Source organism: Lemur catta, chromosome 9 (assembly GCF_020740605.2).
Source record: "Lemur catta isolate mLemCat1 chromosome 9, mLemCat1.pri, whole genome shotgun sequence".
Taxonomy (NCBI): Eukaryota; Metazoa; Chordata; class Mammalia; order Primates; family Lemuridae; genus Lemur; species Lemur catta.
In genome coordinates this window covers 8,635,186-8,661,837 of record NC_059136.1, presented here as the reverse complement: position 1 = coordinate 8,661,837, position 26,652 = coordinate 8,635,186, and the positions used below count along the sequence as shown (strand labels likewise).

At 37.3% G+C, this 26,652-nt stretch overlaps 1 protein-coding gene across 12 annotated transcripts in view; it reads left to right on the top strand.

The window, feature by feature from the left end:
- The window catches only part of AKAP13 (A-kinase anchoring protein 13), a 287,641-nt gene that overhangs the window by 47,715 nt on the left and 213,274 nt on the right, over positions 1 to 26,652 (top strand). For 11 of the 12 annotated variants that reach the window (XM_045561061.1, XM_045561060.1, XM_045561049.1 and 8 more), the window contains exon 2: positions 22,559 to 22,602. In XM_045561061.1, the coding sequence (XP_045417017.1) occupies positions 22,570 to 22,602 (33 nt within the window). In that variant the 5' untranslated portion in view covers positions 22,559 to 22,569. Of the gene's footprint in view, positions 1 to 21,151; positions 21,193 to 22,558; positions 22,603 to 26,652 lie in introns of those variants that run through there. The other variant, XM_045561050.1, reaches the window with a different exon arrangement.

Genomic DNA, 26,652 nt, shown 5'->3' with positions numbered 1-26,652 from the left:
AGTCTAGGATTAAAAAAAAAAGCTTTGGAGTCAGATTGACTCCAAAGTTTTACCACTTTTGAGCAGAGTGTCCTTAACCAAATTCTTTGGGCCCTGTTGTCCATTTTCTTATAGAGTAGAACACCTACTTAGGAGTTTTTGAAACTTAAAATAATCTGTATAATAACCGTTCACATTAATATTTATTCCTTTGATTACCTTTTGGTTTTATCGTAGCCAATTATTCTAGATCATTTCTAACTTTGCATGGTTTTTTGTGTAATTCTTTTTCAGGAATTAATTTCAAAGAGAGAAGTTAAAACTGGTAGATTCCTATTTATCTGTCTTTACAGAAGAGAAGTCTGTGGCTCAGAGTTATATTTGGGCAGCTCAAGATTATACAGCTAGGAAGCAGTGTGACTAGCATCTAACCTCAGGAGATCTGATGCTAGAGTCAGGGCTCTTAGGAAATTTTTATCAAGATCTCTCTAATGGTACGGTTATGAAGGTTTAGAAGTTTCAGTTGCTTACCCCATCCCTTTTTCTTCTTTTATTAGTTTACATGTAGATTAATGATAAAACCAAAGACTAAACTGTATAGTTTTCTCCTAAACTTACTTGTAATTATCTTTATTGATCTTAAGGCATTTATTACTTTTTAACCTTGCTCTAGTTCTGTTTATGGATCTGTCTTCTGTTCTATAGTAGACCAGAGATCTTTGAAGGCAAATATTTGGATTTTAGTCCTATTTGAAACCTTTGGAAGATTCAGCATCTTATCCCTCCTCTCATTTGTACTGTCTAGCACTGCACCTTACTCCTCATAGTGGGCACACAATACATTTTATTGGTGACAGTGAAGACCTGAATAAAACCTTTGAAACACCAGAAATAAGGTTTTAAAATTTTTACTCAGTTATTGAGCGTAGAATCTCAGAGTTAGGAGACACTTAAGATCCTTTAATCTAAAGATCTTTGGATCTTTTCTTCTAGTTAAACCTTTCTAGTTTTATTAACTGTTACTTTTACAGCATGGTTTCTATTTCTCTTACCATCCGCTTCACTTTGTTTCCAACCTTTTTTTATTTTGTGTGTGTCTACTTGGGTGGGGTCCCCAGAATTGACCATTATCTTCTAGGTCTGTTGAGTAAATAGGCGTTTGGAATTACCCATCACCTGCTTTGCTTTGGACACTGTATATCTGTTATTGTATTAACTTCACACACACACACACACACACACACACACACACACACAACTGTGTTAACTATACTTCTATTAATGCATACCAACAATTTTGGCTGCCATTTTATGCTGTTGATCATTCATTTGAAGTTTAGTGTAGTATTTTACAAGCGCTTCTTCCCTACTACATCTTGCCTACCTTTATTTGTTGTAGTTGATTCTAAATCTATACTTTGCTTATATTCAGTACTTGGTACATAGTTAGGTACTCAATATATGTTTAAGTGATTGTGATTTTTATCTTGCCTACTGTATGGGCCTGCCCTTTCTCTTTCACAACGTCCCCGGAGTACCTTGTGCTATAGCCCCACTGAGCTGCCATTAATTGTTCTTTAAACAGTTGTAAGTTACTTATGCCTCTGTGAATACGCATGCAATTTTATCTCTCTAGAATGACTTTTCTTCTCCGTAATCTCTAATGTATTGTCAGGCTCCCCGCCACCCCCAAACTTCTGAGATTCAGATCAAGATTCACCTCCTTTGTGAAGCCTTTCCTGACCATCCTTTCTTCCTCAGGTAGGATTGACCATTCCCTTGTGTCTTTCTTATTTGTTTTCAATCTATCTCCCTTGGAATGTATGTACTTTGGGGGTAAGGACTGTATTTTTATTCTTTCTGTCTAACACAATATGTCTAGTAATAACTGCTTACTAAACTTTGGTGAATGAACAAATGAATTGATTAATGAACAGTTTCAGGGATTGATATTCCAACCTTGTAATCTTTTTGGATCTGGCTTCTCTTACCCAATCTGTTATCCATTAGATTTGGCAAATTTGGTCAGCGTGTGTTCTCTGTCTTCATTGACTGAGGCAGAGTTGCAGAGGACATTTTTGATTCCTGATTTCTAATATCTTCAAGGATTCAAGTTTATATATTAAAATTTTCTGTTTTGGGGGTATTTTGTCTCAATGTGAAAGAACAACAAAACTTTAAAAATATTGCTCTGTGGCTTAGATAGTGTAGGAACCAACCCAGAATTGATAATTTGTAGTCAGATGGAGAACCTATTTCTTCAGTTGTTACTCTTTCAAACTATTGTGGGGCAGCTGATTCTTAAACTTTTTAACAGGTAAACGAACATTATGAGACTATATTGGAAAAGCTTTCTTGTATTTTTCAGGGCAAAGGAAGTTTTGAGGTATTCCATGAAGATCCACTAAGGCTGCAGGAACTGAAGCTAGGAATTCTATTTTTCTAGCTTGGCCCACAATCTGCATTATGTGGTTAAATTTGCATAAACATATTCTCTTATGGCTGATACCCCTTTAAGCCCGTCTAGAAGGATATTGAGATTTGAAAATCACACTGTGTTATGACAACTTTTGTGGCCTTAGTAGTTGTCCTGTAAATTTGGACTATTTTAAATCTCTAGTAGCAAATGAGAGGCAATAAATCTTTGGAAAGGGATTATGAAATACGATTTGGTAAAATCAATTGTGATTTGCAGTTTGGAAGTGTAGATACATTAGCATTTTAACAATGCAGCTTTTGATATTTTAAAGAACACCAGGGTACTAATGAGATATCTTGGTTCTCTCAGATGAGTTCCATTGTGTCACTTTCCGAAGTTTTGTTCTTATCATATGAAAATACCCAAACAAAGCAAAACAAATAAAGAGCTTAGGATATGAACTGGATTTGTAGAATTCTGTATAAAGTCTGGCTTAAGCTATAATTAAGTTAATATTTGGGGAAGAAGTTTAGTCTTTACTAATTTTTCTAGTTAGCATTACTTCTGTGAAGCTTGCCTGCGTTCCACCCTTTATACTTCCCAAGTACCTCTAGAATATTATTACTGTCTTGTGATTAGGTGTTTACTTAGATCTATTGCTCTTACCAGATTGAGGGCTGCTTGAGGGCTGTGACTACCAATTGATTCATTTCTCTGTTCCAGAGTAGCACAGTCTCTGGCCCTTATTAGATGTGCAGGCGTTTAAGAGGATGAATGAGATAAATATGGGTGTAAGTGCCCTTTTGCAACCAGAAAGTACCTCTACTGTTAAGAAAGTGCATATCATAGTACCTTCCAGAATAGATAAATATAAAGTTAGTGGCTGTAGTTGCAATTGGGTATTACTGTCAGCAAGGTTACTTCTTTCCAGCTTGTTCCAGATTGTGGCAAGTGGATTAATCTGGTAGAGACAGGTACTGTTTTAGGTGTAAAGTTTAGCATTTATCCCTAAGTGAACTTCTGGAATAGCTGCTTGAAAACATGGCTGCCATTATTTTACTGTTTGATAACGTTGCATTTCTGAGTTATCACTCGCAGCCTGTATCTACCACCAGCAAGATAATAGATTTATTGTTTGACCTCTTTTTCTCCAGCCCGAGAATACTATGATTATTAAAACAGCATGCATTAAATAACTCATCTGTTAATAAGTATCACATAAACTTTGGCCAGAACACTTTAGTCTCCTGAACAGAGTCTTAAAACATTAGCATGGGGATTATAGAGTTTGTTTTATAGAGGAATAAACTGAGACCTAGAGAGATTAAGTGGTTTGTACAAGGTTTTTCCAAATTCTTACCCAGTTTAGAGGATTTTTTTTAAAATAGCTTTTCCTTTTCCAAAATGATTTTTCTCATCCCTCTCTGCCTTTCATTTTGTAACTCTAATATAAAGTCAGTATGTCCTAATAGCTTTTCTTTTGTTTGGAGTAGCCAGTGTACATCTAACAGACATGCAGTTAGACAAAGGCTGAGAGCTTTAAACATTGGCAGCGAAGACAATTCAGTGATTTCATGTCTCTGTGGAGAGGTGGGGAGAAACAGAGATGCAGCTTCTCAGGAACATTCAATTTTATACTATTCTGTGAGCTATACCAGTCGGTTAAGTTTCACTGTAATTTTGCTCTTTCTTACCCTTGTTACCTATGCACTTTTCAGTGCTTTATAATAAAAGTATGGTGCTATCTTAGTTATTTAGTTATGCACTTTCTGTGTTCCTGTGACTTCTTGCTGACCTCTTGTTGGCAGCCTGTTTGTTGCCTTCGTTGTGGAGAAAACTGAGATTTTCTTATCCAGGCCCAGCCGTGTGATAGTGATAACTGGTGTTCAACAAGATAACACAGAGCATTACAATATTATGAAGGACTGTTGAATTGTTTGAAGCAATTAAAAAATATATTTTAAAATTTGCTTTATTAGGGTATAATTTATATATAAGAAAATTCACCCATTTTAAGTGTCTGGTTCAGTTGGTTCTGACAGCTGCATATGGTCATGTAACCACCACCACCACAATCCGGGCATAGAACATTTCTATCACTCCAGAAAGTTTCTTCTTGCTCCTTTGTGATCAGTCCCCGCCCCTCATTCCTGGGCTCAGGCAAGTACTGATCTACTTTGTGTCACTAGTTTTGCCTTTTCTATAATAGAATTTCATAAGAATGGGATCACACAATGTATAGTTTTTTGTATCTGGCATTTTCATTTACCATAATGCTTTTGAAATCTATCTAGCTGCACGTGTCGGTAGTTTGTTCCCTTTTATTGAGAAGTATTCCATTGTATGGATATAATACAAATTGTTTTTCTATTTACTAGTTGGATGGACATTTAGATGATTTCCAACTTTTAGCTATTTTGAATAACGTTTCTAGGAATATTTGCATGTATTCTTTGTATAGACATGTCTTCATTTCTCTCACGTATGTAAAAGTGGGATTGTGCTGGGTTATATAGTTACTGTATCTTTGACTTTATTAAGAAACTGCCAAACTGTTTTTCAAAGTGGCTGTATATTTATCCATTCCTACCATCAATGTAAGAGGATTCCAGCCACTCCATTAACTTGTCAAATATTGGTGTTTGTCAGTCTTTTAAATTTAAGCCATGATAGTGGATAAGTAGTGGTAGATCATGTTGGTTTTATTTTTCATTTCCTTGATGACTAGTAATATTGAGCATATATTTTCTTTGGTGAAAGAGCCATTAAAATTTTTTTGGTCAATTTTTTTGGAGATACTTGTTTTATTAAGTTGTAAGACTTCTCTGTATATTTTGAATACATTGTCCTTTTTAGATGTTTTATAAATTATTTTCCCTCAATTTCCCCTTTTCATTTTAATTGTGTCTTTTGAAGAGCAGAAATTCCTAATTTTGTTAAAGTTTAATTTATCATTTTTTTCTTTCTAGTTTGTGTTCTATATAATAAATCTTTGCCAAACCCCAGGTCACAGATTTTTCTCTTGTATTTTCTTTGAGAAATTCTTTCTCTTACGTTTAGCTATTTGATCTGTTTGAGTTAACTTCTGTAGAGGTGTGAGGTAAGGGTTGAGGTTCGTTTTCTGCATTGGGATACCCACTTTTCCCAGTTGTATTTGTTGAAAAAACTGTCTTTCCTTATTGAATTACCTTGACCCCTTATTTGAAAAATGAATGGACCATATGTATGTGATTCTACTTCCAGATTCTCTTGTTCCATTGCTCTATATGTCTGTCCTTAAACCAATACTACGCTATCTTGATTGCTATAGCTTTACAGTGAGACTGGAAATGAGGTAGTGTAAGTCCTCCAACTTTTTTTTTTCTTTTTCCAAAATTGATTTGAATATTCTAGGTCATTTGCATTTCCATATGCGTTTTTGAGTCAACTTGCCAGTTTCCTTAAGAAAGACTACTGAAGTTTTTATTAGAAATGCATGAAATCTATAGATCAATTTGGGGGAGAGTTGACATTTAATGATATTAAGCTAATGTATTACCATGGTATAATGGTTTTTTTTTTTTAAGCACGTTTTTTTGATTTTCAGTGTATAAGCGTTGTACATATTTCATTAAATTTATCCTTAAGTATTTCATGTTTTTGATGCTATCGTAAATATTTGAAATTTCAACTTCCAGTTGTCTGTTATAGTGTATAGAAGAAATAAAATGGATTCTTGTATATTGACTGCCTTGCTGAGATGACTTATTTCCAGTAACTTTTTTTGTAGATTCCTGTTGTTCGCAGATAAAGGTTCCCTAAACTTATCTGTATGCCTTTTTTTTTCTTTTTCTTACCTATTGTACTGACTAGGACCACCAGTACTGTGTTGGATAGCATTGGTGAGAACTGATACTGTCCTGTTACCTATCTTAGGGGAAGCATTCAGACTTTCACCCTTCTGTATGATTTTAGCTGTAAGTTTTGCATAGTTTCCCTTTATCAGGTTAAGAAAGTTTCCTTTCTATTCCTAGCTTTTTTTTTTTTTTTTTTTTTTAATAAGTCATAGATGGGCATTGGGTTTTGGCAAATGCTTCTTCTGCATCTAATGTTTGTGTAATTTTTCTTTTTAACTTTTTTTGAAAATTCCGTTGATTAAATCAACATTACATTCCTAGGACAAACCCTGTTTGATCATTGTGTATTATTCTTTTTATATTTCTGAATATGAATTGGTGATATGTTGTCAAGGATTTTTGTGTCTATGTTTATGAGGGGCTGGGCTTGTATTTTTCTTAATGTCTTCGTTTAGGTTTGGTTTCAGGGTAATGTTGGCCTCCTGCAATGAGTTGGAAGTTCCCCCTTCTTTGAAAGTGCGAAATTGGTATTAGTTTTTCTTAAATGTTTGGTACATGTCATCTTGATGCTATCTGGGCTTGGAGGGTTTTTTTTTGTGAGAAAACTAAGAATTCAAGTTTTTTAATAAGAGTGATTCAATCAGTGTGTAGAGACATCTTTTAATAGTTTTAATTTGGCTGTTCCCTAGTGACTGTTGATGTTGAGTATCTTTTAACATGCCTACTAGATGTTCATATATTTTCTTTAATGAAATGTGTGTTTAATTATTTTGCCCATTTTTAATTTAGCTGTTTTATTACTAAGTTGGAAGAGTTCCCTATAAATTCAGAATATAAGTTCTTTATCATATGTATGATTTGCAGATATTGACTATAGCTTATCAAAAGTAAAATTATGACTGCTATGCAAATATAAAATGAACATGTGTTGAAGATTTTACCTAACTCATTTATTAATGAGGAGTCCAGTAAGATGTTTAACCTGATTCCACACATCTAGTACTTATTATCTGCGGTACATTGTGGATGATACATTTTAGAGACCATGATGTTCTTTATGTTCTTCTGAATAATGTAAACTTTTGTAAACAGACAGCTAATTGGGTTGGATGCAAACTCCCACTTTATTTAGTTTAATCTCTGCTCAGTTCTTTCAGGCTTCTATATTTGCTTTTTCCTGGAAACCTTGGACTTTCCGTAGTACTAGTATAATTCAGGAGTCTACCAAGGATTTGGGCAAAGTTTATATGCAGATTTTAGGATTGCAGCTTTCTTCTTGAGTTCTAGCAACTTTATCATGAGATCTGCAGAGTACCCTTAGTTGAAAAGCAGTATCAAAGTCAGTCTTAACCAATACTTTCCCCTTCTTTCAGCTTTCTGTCTGCTTTTATCCCCTTCCAATGCCTTTAAATGGTTGCTTTTTATATTTGTTCAGAATTGATAATTATTTTTTTGTAGGAGCAATAGTCTAATACAGTGTCATCTGCTTTTACTTCTTTGTTGACTTTTTAAATAGTGGAGCTCTTTTTTATTCTCAAAATTATTATTTATCCATTCTACTAGATTCGATACCTGTATTGTTTTAGTTCTTTTTGCCTCAGTGTTTGTGGATCCATTTCAGTTCCTCGCCTTTTTTTTGCATTAAGAAAAGCAGTATAGGGCCTAGAAAATATGTATCAATTAAAGAATATTCTTCAAACCTTATTCATTGTCATCTCCAGTGAACTTCCTTCTTTCTTTCCTTCCTCCCTCCCTCCCTCCTTCCCTCCCTTCCTTCCTCCCTCCCTCCCTCCCTCCTTCCTTCCCTTCCTTCCTCCCTCCCTCCCTCCCTCCTTCCCTCCCTTCCTTCCTCCCTCCCTCCCTCCCTCCTTCCCTCCCTTCCTTCTTCCCTCCCTCTCTTCCTCCCTCCCTCCTTCTCTTCCTCCCTGTTTCAAATTTTTGGAAATGAAAGGAATAGATCATGTTGGCAAGATTTAAAAAATGGTTTTGTTTTTTTTTTTGCTTCTAGAGCCCTTGAAAGGCAGAGTTTGCCTTGGGGTTAGTATGAGCAGCTAATGCTAACCCTGAGTGGAGCTTTTGATTGTATTTGTTAGAGCTGGAGGCCTGAGGTGGGAGTGTCTTGCTGGATATGCCATAACTGAGTTTTTAGATTCCCTGACTATTCCTTTTTCTTTTGGTTCGAGTAGGGAGGCATTCTGTGGGTAGCTGCATTCCTTATTTGGTCTTGCTCTGACCTGGTTTGGTGATGAGGGTCTGTAATGGAAGGCCATGGTATATGTCTGTGTGTTTGGTCTGCCCATCTTGCTTTGTAATTGATTTGTTTTTAGATTTTTTGTTCAGTTTAATAGCAAATTTCAGGGCTGGTAATTACCTGTATGAAAAGCCAGTGTAGTTTCAGTATGTGCCTCAAAGTGGTAGGATAGTATACTCCTTGTTAGTACTTAACATTTGGTGAGATTTAATATGGCACTGACAAATGTATCATTCACGTGCACTGCAATATTGAATGTGAAAGGCTCCTTGTTCACTCCTAGTTTGGATATTGGCTTTGAAGCTCAATAATTTTTTTTAATCAAAATTTTGTACAATTGGGGGGAAAATATTCTCGGAAGTTTCTATTGGGCTTATGTAACAGCAGCTAATTTTTTGCGCAGTGGATTTCAGCTGGCGGATGTAAGCCTGTGTTTTTGTAGAACGGAGTCCAATCCCAGCTGATTCTCAAGCTTGTAAACGTTTCCATTTGGATGTGGGTAGGATCTTGTTGGCCTGTTGAGTTGCTGTACTTGTTGGGTAATTATGCAGCTGACTTTTTCTGTAGTCCATTAGCTACTACTTTGGAAAAAACAGAATACGGCACATCTGTAAACTGCTCTCCAAGGGTAAGTTTTGGGGAGATAGAACAGATGAATTAGTCTATAAAGAAGCTTTTTGAACAGGCGTATGTCTCTGTCTTCCTCCTCGCCCTTCAGTTTTTAAATTAGTGAAATGGTAATTCCTCCATGAAACATTTTCCATTGAAATGAGTAAGAAGAACTTCTCTTTCTTCTAATCCTCCCTGTGTTTAGTTCCTAGATCACAAAAATCACCTTGCCTCATTTGTTTGTATACTTAAGGTACCCAGTGTTTCTGTATGTGGAATTATGGTGTGTTAGAAATGGGAGGAAATTTCATGATTACCTAATGCGACTCCTTCCATTCACAGAATAAGAAATGGGGATCACAAGGCTTGGTACAGATTAGGAGAGGCAGCATTATACTAGTGTAGAGGTTAATTAAGAGCATGAATTTTGGAGTCAGATCTGGGTTCAAATTCTAGCTGTCACTGTTGACTAGTTGTGTGACCTTACACAGGTTACTTTAACCATCAATCTCCTCATTTGCAAAACAGGTTAACATGAGAATTAGCATTTCCTGGAACAGAGTAAGTAAACTCTGTGTAAGTTCCAGCAAAGATGACGATGATGGTACTTATGTCTTCATAACTGGTAAGCTGTAAGATGTCAGTACTATAGAATTTAATTGTTTACTTTTTGGAAAAACAAATGAGAACACCTACTGAGTGAAACAGGCTGTGAGATACATGTATGTATATTTGTCATTGAGATACACGTGTGTTATGTGGGATTTGATGAATATGAAACCTGAAATCCAGTGAGCACATATGTTTACTACTGGGTTTATTTCAATGTACGCTTCAGAGAGAGGATGAGGGAGGGATGAATACTATAAAAAATGCCCTTGGTTGTTTCAGAAATGGATTTCAGATGCCAGGAAGACACCTGTGACAGAAGGAGGAGATCAGTTGGTATAATTGCAGCTAGTTGACAATCCTTTTACTCTGTTGTATGAACATTGACAGTTGTTCTTATTTCTGTACAGACATGTCAGCTAGAAAATGACTAGGTCCCTCCATAGAAACTCATGTGCCAAGTTGGGAAGGAGGAGCACAGGGTGAGGACAATGTGGGGTAGAGCCAACAATCTATCGGCCTTAATCTTTGGCCAAGTTCCTCCTGTGCAGCTCGGGCAGTTTTGTTCTAGAATGTGATCTGTGGCTTACTCGTATCAGCATTTGGGGAAGGGAGCAGGGCGAGAGAAAGGGGAATTAGGACTATATTTTTAAAACTGAAAAAACTTGACCTATAAGCTTTTACCTCATGGGGGTAGAGGCCGAGAATCTGTTGGCTTGTGGTTTTGAACCATTGCTACTTCCTGCTGATGGAGAGCCAGCCACAGACAGCTGTTCCTGAGCCTAAGTTTGATGGTTGAAAACACTTTTTTCTATCTTATTTAAGTCACTTAGAGAAGGAATTGGTATCATTTTGGTTTTAACTTTAAACTTTCAAACTAGTGGTTATTTGAGTGGGCTCTGTCTGTTAAGGAATTTGCTGTTGCAGCAAGTAAGGAGTATTTTATTTCCTAGTTGTTGCCCATTACTGTTTTTTCTTGGTATCCCAGGTCAGGTGTGCCTGTTTACTGGGGTGGTGTCAGCGAAAGGCGGAGTTTATAGTACACTAACTCTAGGTCACTGCTGCACTAAATTGTCGTGCAGGCAGGCACCTGTTTGGCCTACAGCGGCTCTCTGAGGCAAATGATTCTTAATTGTTTTGTACAGAGGAGGAAGGCCCCCAGCTAGCACGGAGTTGGACTTTAGTGCCCTGCTCTCCCATGACCCTCTTACTATGACCAGAGCAGCCCATCCATTCTTCACTTGGCATGGGATGTTTAGTTGATTCTGTGCCTTGGCTGTGTCTGGGTTTTTGGAGCAACCTTAGTTATTTAGCCTTTCAGATCAGTCTGAATTCTGGCCATCTTCTTTCTAACCATGACTAATCTAGCACTGAACCAAATGTTTGCTGCAGTAAGGGCCTGCTCGGGGGTGTATTTAATTTATGTGGAGAATCAGAAAGCCAGGGTCGCAGCACTCTCTGGAGAGTTTATTTGGACTATTTATAGTTTGCTCTGTCTACAGTCTCTGTCTAAAGTTTGCACTCAAATATTTGTCGAATTGAATTATTTTCCTATGTTGCTTTTCAAATACTTTTTGTTTGCATGCTTTACATCTTCTCTTCCTCATCCCCTTCCAAATTGAATTGCTTTCCTGATGACCTGGGCTCTTTGAACATATATACACAAGGTCCTTATTCCTCACTCCCATCCTCACATCTAGTTAGCAAAGCCTGCATCGCAGTAGCTTTACTTTAGGACAGTGTGCCCTGAAATCTTTAGTCTTTTTTCTCTCAATTAATATACTTTTTTTTTTTTTTTTGAGACAGAGTCTCGCTCTGTTGCCCCAGGTAGAGTGTAGTGGCATCATCTCGTAGCTCACTGCAACCTCAAACTCCCGGGCTCAAGCCATCCTCCTGTTTAAGCCTCCCAAGTAGTCCCAAGCTGGGACTACAGGCATGCACCATGATGGCCAGCTAATTTTTCTATTTTTAGTAGAGATAGGGTCTTGCTCTTGCTCAGGCTGATCTCAAACTCCTGAGCTCAGGCAGTACTCCCGCCTTGGCCTCCCAGAGTGCTAGAAGTATAGGCATGAGCCACTTTGCCCTGGTGTTAATTTACCTTTTTTTTTTTTTTTTTTGAGACAGAGTCTCACTCTGTTGCTCAGGCTAGAGTGCCGTGGCGTCAGCCTAGCTCACAGCAACCTCAAACTCCTGAGCTCAAGCGATCCTCCTGCCTTGGCCTCCCAGAGTGCTAGGATTACAGGCGTGAGCCACTGCACCTGGCCAACTTTCTTTTTCCTTAAATAGAAGAATGACTTCAGACGCTCATAAGCTTTTGTCTTTAGTCAAATTCTCTGCTAAAAATGCTAACCATGTTAGCATATGTTTTATATGTTAGAAGGAGGGTTGATTTTCATATGATTTTAGTTACTGATCCTAGTTCATTGCCTAAAATAAATTTATCAGTATTAAAAAAAATCTCTTCTCAGTGTATCTTATAAAGAATAAGAATGACTTTCCAAGGGATTAATGTAGGTCAGGGATGTTTTAGGAGTAGAAATCCCCCATTATAAATGAAACTTTTCATTTAAGGAATTAATAACATGATTTTTTAAAAAAGAAAACCTTTAATAGGGGACTGCTGGAAATGTTGGAATTTTCTTTGTCTCTTTAGCATTTTCACTTAATTATTACATATATAAATTTTTTATTTGAAATCTTTATTGTTGAAAACTTTTCCTTCCCATTTTGATGGGTGGTTTAAAAAAAACCTGTCACCTCACTTGTGTTTTCAATGTCATTTTTCTCAAGATGTTAATTTAAAGACTTAGTATTGTGGAATCATAACACTGAAGGCAATATTTATTCTCAAGACATGAGAACCATTTTTATAATTTAAAAGCTAACATTGACATTTTTGTCATCTGTTTTCGATGACTTCTGCCTACCACTTGTGGGAGTCATCTGATAGTGCTTTTGTCACATAATGTGTCCAAGAAAATTATTCCTAAGCAAGCCCTGTGATTTGTCCAGGTAAGGTCATCCAGCCCAGTCACAGCTGTGTGAGAGCCTACTTGCCTATATTTAGTCTTTCCAGGTGGCTTATAATTGGTTTAGCCCAGTGGGCTGCTTGTTTTTTGGTTGATAGAGGTTGGGGAGAATGAAGGAAGTATAAAGGCTTGAATTTGGCAGTCTCTTTACCGGATATCTATTTTAACCCCTGCTGAAGTTAATTTACATAAAGCCCAGCTGTGTATGAATTTGTCTCAATTTAAAGTTTATTCTTATTACCATAGGGATAAGAGTGTCAGCACTTAATGAATTTATGGTCTTGCTCTCTGGACCTCCTGGCAGCTTATAGTTCCGTTTCCATTGGATAAACAGGATACAGCTGGTAGCAAAATTCTCACCTGTAGAATGGCTGTTGGGAGTTTTCTTGTCCATATAGATCTTTGCAGAACAGCAGAAACCATTTTTGCAGGAAACCACAAGCCTGTGTTAAACACTAAAAGAGAATTGAAATAACATGTACATGTGTTCCTCTTTCCAGAGGTACCAACCATCATATGGGTCCCTAAGTATAGTGTTAAGTAGCTCTTTGTCCTCCCCTTAGCTTTGAGGTTGTCTAGTTAGATGATGCTGAATTCTTCCACTGTGGTCCTTATTATCTGGCAGAGTAAGCAAATTGCTTCAGGCTGGATTTCTTAACACTTGCCATGATTCATACATATTGTCTTTAATGAGCTACTAGATTAATCTTCTGGGGCTAGACTGATCGTAGACATTTTTATTTTGATAGGTTGATTTTTGCACTGACAGCTATAGCTGTGGATCCCTTGCTATCAAATTACGGTGCAGAAAAACTGCTGATCAGTTTCTCTGTCTCTGATGTTCAAGTCAAACAAGTATTTCTTTAGTATTTATTGTGGGCTCAGCACCATGCCAGATGCTGTGGCATGAGCAGTAGTTGTGTGGAGGGGTGCTATAGAAGATGTCCGCAATACACTAGACTAGAATAAACAACTTGGGAAGAGAAGTCGAGCATAAAAATGAAAAAGAAAACAGTATAAGACAGCATTTGACTTTTTGCTGTTAGTTATATTATCAGCAATAATCCTATTGTCAGAATCCGTAAGGGTGGAGGGCATCAGCATGAGTAAAGACATGAGGACTGAACCGAGCATGGTGCCTGCAGGTGGTGAGCGCAGAGGCTGGACGGAAGGTTTGGGGACGGGGAAGGGAGTGCTAAATAAGGCTGCACAGATAATGGGGGACCCTGAACACTCTTCATAGGTACCAGAGGGATAGTGGGGGGAGCGTGGATGGCTTCTGAGAGCTCACCAATAATAAATAGTATAGTTAATAGGGCACCATATCTGTTGGGATCTACGTTTTCTTCAGCATTACCCTTCATGTAGAATCCAGGATCAGCACAGTGATTAGGATGGCCCAGGAGACTTGGGAGTTGAATGTGATGTGAGGTTAGTGCCGAAAGGCTATCATGTAATTCATACCAGGCAATAAGAGCAGGAACTTAATTTATTGAGTATTTTCTTATTGCCTACCACACCATCTTTTATTCTTATTTATGCCTGAGGAAAATACAGCTTGGCAGTTAATTAACTTGTCCAAGATAGTATATAGCCAGTTACAACTCAAATCTAAGTCTTTTTGTCTCCATCTCTGAATTATATTTGCTGTTCTCATTTTTATCCTTACATTCTTTTATTAGGGGTTGTTAAAGAACTCTTAAATACTGGAAGGTTGTCTCCAATTTAGATGAGGACTCTGCAATCATCCCTTCCTTTAATATCCATTATTTATCAAAGTAGCTTATCTATGGTTGGTATAAAACAAATATATTTACTTTTTTACAGAGGAAATGTAGTGAGCTTAATTACTGAGCTGGCCACGTGTGTCTGTGGATGCACATCTAGGCATATGGACCCCAGGGTGCAGGGCTCCGCTTTTAAGCCTTGGAGGTTGGAAACTCTGGAATAACTAAGCTGGGTTACATGTGTCCTCAAAATTGTGATCACATTTTATTTTTATATGTTTCCCTCCCTTTCTTAAGTCATGAGGTTAGAATTTTAGCGTCATCCCGTAGAACTCCCTAAAGAGAAGGTGTTGGTATCCCATAAGACCCTCCTAAAAGATTGCTTACTCCTGTGTAGGCAGAGAGGGTGCTACAGAATGAAAATAGCGTTTTAGGAAGGTTGAGTCAGAGGTGTGTAGAAAGATTTTCTCAGGGTGATAAGGCCCTAGTGCTTAAGTGTACAAGCAGAGGCAGGCACATTGGCAGTGAGTCTGCCTTGGAAAGGAGGATGAGTCTGGGCTGCTTTTGAGACCCTTTCTACTTACAAGATCCTATGACAGATGGGATTTGGCTAGGGATTGGGATGAGGACTCCAGTGCCTGGGCAAATTGATTGGGAAGCCAGCCCTTGCTTGCTGTACCTCAGGGAAGCCATTGTGGGGGTCTGGCCTGGCCTTACTGGCTGTGACCCCCAACAGATACTTGCTCTGTTGGGTTTGAGTTTAGGCTACACAATTAAAAACTTTGTCCAGTGCTACTTTTTGTGAGATCTTTGAACCTGCAGTTGTGAATGAACAGAAATTTGAACTGAGCTGAAAAAAGAAAAAGGAAGCTAAAAAGGCAGAGATTTGTTGACACCATAGCCACTATATGGCTATCAGTTTGTTTTTTCTTAGCTGCAATACATTTAGTTATTTTTCCTTTCCATATGGCTGTAATGTCTTTAGTGTAGAGCTGTGTCACGGTGGTTTGTATATTTCTTCTCTCCCCTCCCTCGGCTTCTAAGGCTGGGCAGCTTTGTCACATGTGCATTGGCGTGAGTGCCGCTTCGACTCCTTTCCCATAACCCCCTGCTTGCGCTTCTTGTTCCTTTGTATAGTTCTCAGCAATTCACTGTACTGTCATGTCTTGTACATGCTTTCCTTCTGCTCTGTGCTGCTTCTCCTCTGTCCACTTGGTGAAACTTGCTTCTTGGTTTGCTTCCTCCAGTAATCTCTGTCTGGGCCCCCGACTTTCTGGAGAGTTTATTGCTCCTTCCTGATCCTTGTAACATTTTTATTATTGCACTTATCATACTGTAATGTAATTATCTGCTTACATGTGTATGTTTCTTTTAGTACTACATTGGTAGGGATCATGTATTATTTATCTCTAAAGCTCAATAAGTAGCTTAGTACATGGAATATTCTAGGGGCTCAGAAATATGAGATGATTATCTACGATTATTGACTCTTTATGTGCCAGGCATATAATTGTAAGCATATGTAAAGAAAAGGAGACCCTAAGCACTGAAAAGATTATGATGTACTTTTCCATATGAATTCAGAGTGAACTCTAAGATGAATGCAATGATATCAGAGTTCTGATTTTTTTAAATTTAATTTCTTTGGCTGTTTTAAATTATTTTTATTAGTTTATTATTGTGGTAAGAGCTCTGATTTTTTTATTTCATGGTAATTACTTTGATTTTTTGTTTATGTGTGTTTGCCCTACACTCAGGATCATTGTGCCTATTGGTAATCCAGCACTGATAAAATGAGTGAATGTCAGTGCTTTTGTTTTAACTTGCTATGCTCTTTTGTTTTACTGTTCAGTATTACCCTGTGTTGGACTCTTCATTTTTTTCGTGTCCTGCCTACCTGTCCTGGATGCTCCCCCCACCCTGCAATTTGTGATCAGTCTTTGCTTTTTTCTTGGTGGCTAGTTTCCTCATTTGGACTCCGTGTGGTGATGGTGGGAGCAGGAATCTGCACTATTTAACAAGACCTTCAGCTAAAACTCACGTGCACTAAGTTTTGAGAATCACTGCTTAAAGCTAACTGCTCAATTATTAGTTAATGCAGCTGTAGTAAACAGAAGTAAAGCATTCAGAAGGCTCTTGTAAGACTTCCTCAGTCCCCTTATTTGGGAAATAAATATATTTGGTCCATGTGGTATTTTACGTTTTTTGTAGACCTTGGCATCTTCAACAGGAAAAGCCTTGTCTTTTTCTATTGTTCCCTGCATCCACCCCCAGCCTCCCCAGCCAGTGCATAACAAGTTTATAGCCACCAGTCCAGGATCCTTAGGAATGAAGGAAAGAGTCTTTGGATCCTGTTATTTTCCTTGAGGAAGAGCTGAACATTGACTCTTGTACAAGAATCCAGAGCATGCGTTGTCATTTCCACGTTAACTCTCACAGTAAATTTTTGTGGGTTTTGAAAGATTGACCGTAGCTTAGTCTTAGCAGGATCCCAGGCCATGGAAATTCATCTGAAGTACATTCTGCCATGAAAGTACCCTGCAGGTAAAAATCATCTATTCACACTTGGCTGAGTCCCCTACAGCTGCCCTCTCCCTATTGGGACCAGGGGCACGTGGCAGGTGGCTTGCACATATATTTATATGGATTTGGAAGCTTCCCTGTTGAGAATGACAAAAACCAGTCAGTTGAAGTGATAGGTTTGTCAGGCCTGGACAGCTGGTCCTTAGGAAGTGACCTGAGATCACCAAGCTAACAGGTACAAGAGAGCTTATAGTTTGTAGTATAATTACCTGATACAGTGTTGGGCCTGTGATTCTCCATGCCCCTTTCAAGGACATGTCATTAATGGTGGAGTACCTGTTAAAGGCTTCTCTAGTATATTGTGTTGTTATGGCTAAAGAACAGTGGATTTGATTTATGCTAACATATTAATACATGTGGGTGCAGACATTCTTACATTTTAATTGTCTTTCCTTTACTGGTTCTAGGGTCCTCTAGTAAAGATTGTAGATTTCTTCAGTTTTGCACATTTAGGAAACAGTATCTTTTCACTCAAGTCCATTGTAATACATTGAATGAGGAGACTAAAAACAGATGTGGTGTGTATAATGTTTTCTTCCTGATTACAAAAGTAGTATCTGCTGTTTGAATAGTTAAGAGACATTATTTAGGAATGAAAATTCCCTGTAATCCCCAGAGATGTGTACACTTAACATTTCAGTATTTGTTCCTCCGGTTTCTTTTCTGTGGTTATTTTTTTTTATCAATCTTTTTCTTTCTTTTTTTTTTAATTTCAGCATATTATGGGGGTACAAAAGTTTAGGTTATGTATATTGCCCTTGCCCACCGCTCCCTCCTCCCTGCCCCCAGTCAGAGCTTCAAGTGTGTCCATCCTTCTGTGGTTATTGTGTTGTATTTTAGAATTGTAACTTACCCACCAACATATTTTAAGTTGTCTGAAAGGCATCTCTGGGTACCTGAAGTCATAGCCATCTATGGATTTCAGAGTATCTCATAGGGGGTTAGTCTCCACTGAGACCCAGGAACTCTGCAAGAGGAAGAAGCAATGGCCTCTACCATGTGCCTGGCAATGTGCTTAAGTACTTTACCAGGATTATCTCTCTTAATTCTTCCACTAACCTCTTCATGTAGGCAAGCATTATTATACTCTTTCTATAGATAAGGAGACTGAGATTCAGAAAAGTTAAGTGGCTTACTCAAGGTAGTATAGTTATTCTGTAACTAGATTCAGGGTTTAATTTGATTTCTTATCTAGAGAGTATTGTACAGCATCCTGTTGCTTTCCTACATTGAAATGTGGTTTTTCTTTTTAGCTAAAACGTCTATGAGACATAAAAAGCCGTTGAATGGGGACATACTGCTTCTTAGTGGCTATTTTGTTTTGTTTTGTTTTTTTTATCATTTTGTTAGTATTTGATCAGCGATTGGTATGTTATTGCCTGCTGGCTTATTCTAGCATGCTGCCTCTCTTTGTAAATAAAGTTTTATTGAAACACAGCCACACCCACTCACTTACATATTGTTTAGCAGAGACCATATGACCTGCAAAACCTAAAATATTTGCCCTCTGGCCCTTTACAGAAACTGTTTGTTGACTTCTGCTATGATACTAATTTTGATTTAGGTGTAATCTTTTTAGTAGCCTAAGGTTTTGCATTCCATTTGCTCAGGTGTATTGGCTGGTGGCATTGCTTTCTGTTCCCTGCTTTTCCCAAACAAGTCATACAGCCATATATATAGCTTCATGCCTGAGTTTCTGTGTGGTCTGGTATAGTAATTAAATGTCTACATAGGCCTTTGCAGGCAGCATGAATTTCAAAAATTCCAAAACTTTTGCTGTTGCTAATCTTTGTAAGTGTTGTACTCCCAGCCCTGGTACTACATTCTGAAGATGGTGTCCACACTGTACTCTATGAACAAAAAGGCTGATAGTCTGTATATTAAAGTGCATCAAGAGATTGTAGCCACAATCTTTGTTCTAATCAACAGCACTATAAGAGATTTGTTATGTGTAGGCATTGAGGGAGAATGTTAATTTATATAATTGAGACAATTGCATTAAAATTGGGTGAGTCTTGCTTTGACATGAAGTGAATGTGTCACAGCAGTAAGCTATTACATTTTTTCCAGTATTATAAAATAAAGTGGAAATGTGAGAAGAGTAAAAATACTTACTGTACTTCTGCTTATTATTTCACACCCCTCAAATTTATGACTTCTTACAACTCTAGCTAGTTTTACTACTGAGTGGTGAATTTGGTGAACCTACTTAAAACCACATCATTTAAGTCTTTGAGTTTGATATTTCCTCTTCATAGTCTTTCAAATACTTGGCAAGCTTTATAATCCCACTGTGTCTGTCATGTATTGTCCTTAAGTTACATGAAAGCAGCCCCCTTGAACTTGCGAGTTTGCTCAGTCATTCACTGCTTCCTGGATGAGGAAGAAATTATAGGATTTTTCTCTCTTAAAATTCCATGGTGAAATCACTGGATGGATATAATGCTTTTCTTTAATTTTCCTTTTGGGAAGGCATGACCAAAAACCTATTGACAAAGCCAGTGCTGTCAATTGGTCTTGACATGTAAGTTTGGTTTTTAAGCGTGTTTACTCTCATCAAAGGCTGTCTTCGAGTAAAGTTTGTTTAAATGTATAAAATAAGTTAACGCATAATATGCGGCAAGGTTTTACATCAGAACTCTAAGTTCTCAATGTTGCAGCAGGTTTAAGTGTTTAGAACACCTTTTACCTGTTAATCTATATTATTAATACTTTTGTATATTTGGATAAATGTCACCTTCTCAAGGTGGCTTTCCTTCAGCACCCTGCTTAAAATGGTATCCCTCTCATTTGCTGTTCCTTCTTCTCTTTTATTTTTGTCTATAGAACTTATTACTATCTGAAAATCATTTATTTCAATGTTTTATTTATCTATGTTACCTTAGAAGAAAGTCTGTGAAGGTAGGAATTTTCATCTCTTCCTTCTGTACTCTCCAGGTGCCTGGCACATTGTAGGAACACAGCGGTAGCTGAATTAACAAAGTCAGGGAGAGTTTGTAGAATGAGGGCTAGAGGTGGAGGGGCAAGTCACTTCTTAGAGCAGGAGATCCTCTTAAGATGTGGGGGGAAAAGCACATGTTTTGACATCAGACTGGGTTTGAAACTGGGCTCTTGCACTTTTTTGACTTTGGTATTTAATAATTCAATCTTTGAAAGACTCAATTTTCTCACCAGTGAAATGGAGGAAATAGTATCTTTTTTATGAGGATTAAATCTAATATCAAATATAAAGCTCTATAAATGTTAGTTTTCTCTTTCCTCTTGTGTATCAGCATGAAGAAGTCTAAAGGCAACCTGAATTTACCAGTCCATTTCTGGAGCTTTCTGGGGTCATTACTTTGATTACTTTTGACAGATACATTCTTTTCAGCAGCCTGTGTTGCCAGCAGAACAATGGCCTGTCCCTTTGACCAGTGCTGGAGGACAGACACTTTGTCATCCCTCTTTTAATCCTTGTATCAGAGCAACTCTTACGGGTTCTGGCTTTGAAATATGTTTAGACGAGTTCTTAATTTTAAACAGTTCAGATGATATCAGCCCTTCCTCAGAGCCATCTGAGTTTGTTATCTTATTTAAATGCAGAGGGAACCATTTAGGTAAATTGATATTTGTGGTCCTTACGCATACATTGTCATTCTAAGTTTCTTGGCAAATCATGAAACATCAGGGGGCTGCTAAGTCACTAGTTTGTTTCTGTGGATTTCTCTAATCCTTATGGATTACCAAGGTGTTAATTCCTGTATCAGTTTTACTGATATTTCTTCTGCTCATGATACAAGAACACTTCAGAAGTTAGTTAAGGTAGACTGGTTCATAAATTCATAGGTTCTTTTAATCCTTTGTCGCAGGCAAGTTTGAACAGGACCTAGAAAGCTGATTATAAGGCCAGTGAGCTTAATTTTAAATTAAATGGATATTTAATACATTGAGAAAGTACTCAAGCCTTTCAGTCTTTCCCTTTCATCCGTGCTTGCTATTTGAATCTGATGGGCTTGAAATCAACTTTTATTTTTCTACTAAAAGAGTTGGTTATTGCTACATTTCTCAAGCTCAGGTTTTCAGTTGATTTCTGCAGGTGATTTTAGCACGTAAGGGTACAAAGTCATTAAATCAAGGCAGGCAGAAAGGAAAGAGTACCCTGAGCCAGGAGGTCTGTTACAGTGTATGGGGTGGGCCAGAGAATGAATGGGGGTGGGCATGGAGGTGGTTCAGTCAGTGTGAGGATACCACCTGCCTGTCAGCTTCTTATTGCCTTTGTCTGGTAGAACACATTGGAATCTGGGACCTGCAACTGGTTGGAGATGATTGGGTTTAGGTGGCTGGTATAGGTGTTTTTTCCTTCTAAGTATATGTTAACTGCTTTTTGGCTGAATCTTGATCTGAGACATACACAGCTTGATCTGTGGCAGATCTGTGAGGATTTTAATATTGAGAGGGTTCTGTTGTTTAAGTTAGGCATGGCCACCAAGGCATTGCTTTTTAGTCTAAATATTTGGTCTTTGATAACCTCTAGTTTTTGCTGTTTGGATTTCAATTCCTTGTTAGGTTTTTGTGATCTGATAGAGCATAGTATGAGATTTTATCTGTTTTTCTTTTCATGTATGAATGACAGTTTTATACTGTTATTTATATTGCTGGCCTTCATTTACCTGTGTGTGCCTTCATTTACCTATTATGAGTAAGAATCTTCCTTAGATCAAATTATAATTAAGTTACTTGGGTTTTCTTCTCTGACTCTTATGAGAATGAGATCATCTTATACTCAAATTAAGAATGTTTGGCAAAGGACCTGCCATTCTGAAATCTACAATTTGGACCATGATTTTTTAGCTAGATGAAGGCCTGGTCAAATCACCAAGTTAAACTTTCAGGAGCATGCTATTCTTAATGTTCAGGAATGTATTCTACAATCCTGGGAACCTTCTCTAAAGTTCTTAAGATTTTTGTAAGAATTCATTTAGTGAAAATAACAGGGAATCCAGCTATTAATTTTGAGGAGGGTCATGACTTTGAGTTCTTAGAGGCAAGCTGTTGCCTCCCTTGTCTGAGAGAGGTGGGTAGCAAGGAAGAGAGCTCTAGTGGTCCTCTGCCATCCCCTTCCCCCAAGTTCCCTAGTGAGACTGGGGGAGGTACCTGAGGAAGCAGCATTTTGTGAGTTTGGGGGATTATGTAAAAGTGTAACAACATACAGTGATTTTGCTTTGGTAACTGCTTTAAATATTCTGTTTATTGTTGAAATTTCTGTCACAGTGAAGCCATTTGTATTTATCTTTTAATCGGAAAAATCTTTCTCCCAACTTGAAAAGACTGAGTCTGGGGTACAAGGAATTCTGCAATCCTTGACCTCCCTTCTTTCCCAAATCTCAGTATACAATGTATAGCTGAGTGTACAGTAATCTCAGACATGGGATTGTACTCACAGAGCTGCGCTGACAATTGGGACTTTAGTTGGTGTTTGTATTTTTGGCAACAGCTTTTAATCTTATTCTCATTTATTTCTTCAATTTCTGTTTCAGTTTCCTGGGTCATGAAACTTAATCCACAGCAAGCTCCATTATATGTGAGTAAATCATAGATTTCTTTTTATCTTGTATTTATCTATGCTGTTTACTTATTGAAATAAACTCACACTCTTATGTGATAGATGATTAAGGAAAATTTTAACCATTTACACACGCATTTATTGTTGTAAGATCCTTCAGAAATTGAATTTGGTTTAGGAAATACTAAATGACTAATATATGCATGGAACTAGGCTGAGAATAAATAATATCTGTAAGACTTGTGAGGTAACATAGTCAGGGAAATAGGATGCACGTATGAAACAATTAAATTGCCCTGCAAAATGGCACAGTGGCTTCTTATTTTTACCTGCAGTGCATTTCTGCTAAAGTAGTGTGGAGATCTTCTGTTGCCATTGTGAGTTACCCTGTGTTGCAGCTAGGTGGCACTCTGTCATTGGCAAGAGTGTTATCTTCTTTAGGCCTCTGGGTGAAAGCTGATATATCATCTTCCTAAAGTGCGGGAATTATGAGATGAAATGGATAGATGATTGAATCAAGGCCACAAAAGATAAACTGTACATGAATCTTCATTTTTATCATTGTAAGAATGAATTAGTTGAATTGGGATGGTGAAAAGTGCCTGTTTGATGAGGAGTCAGCTTAGAGTTATAGAGAGGCCAGTGGATGTTGGGTTGCCACACTCTGGAGAGGGTGAGAAAAATTTCTTTGTGGTAGGACTTGAGTCATGCCTTGAAGAATAAGGACCATTTGGTTGGGCAAAAATCTCCAGAATTTGTTGAAGACAGAAAGCAGATGGTAGGGGTAGGGGAAGCAGTGAGCATGGTGTTGGATGAGTAGCTGGAGGGTGGGCGGTAGAAAAGGTGGTCTGCCTGAATTTGTGCAGGGGAGTAATGGGAGATAAGTCTAAAATGATGGATCGCTTAGTTGTGAGGGAAGACTAAAGTTGTGGGGATTTTGGTTTTTGCCCATTGAGGAACCATTGATGGTGCTTATTTTGAAGTTGCTGTTCCTTTTATGTATTTATTTATTGTTCACCATGCTATGTTAATAATAGTCTTTTATCTTTGCAACATAGAACATTCATGTAACTCTTCTGTGTAGTTAGTTTTTATGTTAAATGTGGCATGTAAAGAAAAGTATGTGTTCTTAGAAGATACTTTTATGTACTTTCTTTTCAGACTACTTGGAGATAAGTTATTATGTTCACCAGTGGTTTTGCATGTGAACTGAGTACTGTGAACTTTTTTGAATACCTTTATTGAGATATGATTCACATACCATAAAATTCTCCCTATTAAAGTATATGATACCATGGTTTTCAATGTATATAGCTGTGCAGTAATCACCATTATTTAAATTTGGAACATTTTTATCATCCCCAAGAGAAATGCCAGACCTACTAGCAATCACTCACTGCTTCCTGTTCCTCTCAACCCATGGCAACCACTTACCTACTTTCTGTATTTATTGATTTGTCTATTCTGGAAATTTCATATATAGAGTCACGCAGTATGTGACCTTTTGTGACTGGCTTCTTTTCACTTAGCATAATATTTTCAGTGTTCATCTGTGTTAGAGCATGTATCAGTACTTTGTTCCTTTTATTGATGAATAACATTCCAATGTATGCTACATTTTATCTGTTTATCAGTTGATTGGGCATTTGAGTTGTCTCCACTTTTTGGCTATTATGAATAATGCTGCTGTGAACATCAAGTTTTGGTGCAGGCATATGCTTTCATTTCTCTTGGGTATATACCTAAGAGCAGAATTGCTTGGGCATATATAACTATATGTTTAACGTTTTGAGAAATTGCCAAAGTGTTTTCCATAGTGGCTGCACCAATTTATGTTTCTACCAACAATATATAAGGACTTCAATTTTTCCATATTCTTTCCAACACAAATTATCTGACTTTCTGATTTATAGCCATTATAGTGGGTGTGAAGTGAAACCTCATTGTGGTTTCACTTTGCATTTCCCAAAAATGGCTAATGATTTTGAGCATGTTTTCATGTGCTTATTGGCCACTGGTAAATCTTTGGAGAAATGCCTATTGAGATCCCTTGCCCATTTTAAAATTGGGTTATTTGTCTTACTGTGTTGTAAGAGTTCTTCTCATATTCTTCATACACACTCCTTATCAGATATATGATTTGCAAAATTTCTCTCCCACTCTAGGAATTGTCATTTCACTTTCTTGAATGATGTCCTTTGAAGCAAGAAGTTCAATTTTGATAATGTCCAATTTATTTCTTTTATTGCTTGTACTTTTGGCATCATATCTAAGAATAATTCTTTGCCTAACTCAAGGTCACAGAGATTTACTCCTCTTTTCGTGTAGGAATTTTATAGTTTTAGCCCATTTAGGTATATGATGCTAGGGTTAATTTTTGTGTATGTTGTAAAGGAGGGGTCCATTTTTTTTCCCTTTGTGTCTGGATATCTAGCTGTACCAACACTGAAAAGACTATTCTTTCCCCACTGGATTGTCTTGGGCACCCTTGTTGAAAGTCAGTTGGCCACAAATGTGAGGAATTATTTCTGGATTCTCAATTCTATTCCTTTCGTTTAGACTGTCTTTGATTTCTTTCAGCAGTATTTTGTAGTTTTGAGTGTATAAGTGTTTACTTTTGTGAAACTTATTCCTAAGTGTTTTATTCATTTTGATGCTATTGTAAATGATTTTTTTTTTTTAGATTTCATTTTTGGATTGTTCATTGCTAGTATATAGAAATACAGTTGACTTTTGTATAATGTATTAATATTGTAATATATTTATATATATAAATCTTGTAAACTACAACCTTGCTAACAGCCTAGCTTGCTTGTTTGCTAGTAGTTTGTTAGTGGCTTCCTTAGGATTTTCTGTATACAAGATCATGTCATCTGAAAATGGAGATTTCTTTTCAATCTGGATGTCTTTTTTTTTTTTTTCTTAATTGCTCTGGATAGACTTTCTAGTACAATGATTTGAATAGAAGTGGTGAGAACAAATATCTTTCTCTTGTTATTGATCTTACAGAGAAAGCATTCAGGCTTTCACCATTGAGTATGATGTTGTTAGCTGTGGATTTTCCATAGGTGCTCTTTGTCAGATTGAGGAAGTTCCCTTTGATTCCCAGTTTGACTATTTTTATCATGAAAAGGTATTGGATTTTGTCAAATTTTTTTTCTATGTCAGCTGAGATGATCATGTGAGTTTCTTCTTTCGTTCCATTAAGGTGATACATTACATTGACTGAATTTTGAATATTAAACCAACCTTGAATTCCTGGGATAAATGCTATTTTGTCATGGTGTATAATCCTTTTTATATGTTGCTGAATTTGGTTTGCTAGTATTTTGTTGAGGATTTGTGTATCTATACATAGGGATACATTCTATAGTTTTCTTATGATGTCTTCATCTGGTTTTGGCTATTAAAGGCTTTTTATTAGCAAGCTGATGAAAATAAGTAGTTGTGGCATTCAGAAGGGTGGCTCCCTCAAATATGTATACTTCTTAATCCCCAGAACCTGTGAATGTTTAACTTACATGACAAAGGGGACTTTTCAGATTTCAGTTAAGGATCTTGAGATGGAAGAGTATCCTGAATTATCTGGGGGCCCGTTATAATCACAGGGGTTCTTCTTAGTGAGAGAGGGTGTGAGGAGAGTCAGAGGTCTGAGTCTGAGAGAGATTTGAAGATGCTTCACTGCTGGCTTTGAAGATAGAGGAAGGCACCGTGAGCCAAGGAATGCAGCCTCTAGAAGCTGTTAAAAGCAAAGGAAAACTTGATCCATCTAGAGCCTCTAGAAGGAATGCAACCCTGCTGACACTTTGATTTTTAGCCAAATAAAAGTCATTTCAGACTTACAACCTCCACAGTCATAATATAATAAATTTGTGTTGTTTTAAGCCACTGAGTTTGTGGTTATTAGTTGTAACAGCAATAGGAAACTAACATAGTTTGGGAAAACCAGTGATGGTGTGAAGGATAATTGGGAAGGAGAGGGTAGATGCAGATCTATTAGAAGCTTTCTGATCTTGCCATCGTGGAGTCTAGAACTTTAGAGTTAATAAAGGCCTTAGATATTAATAA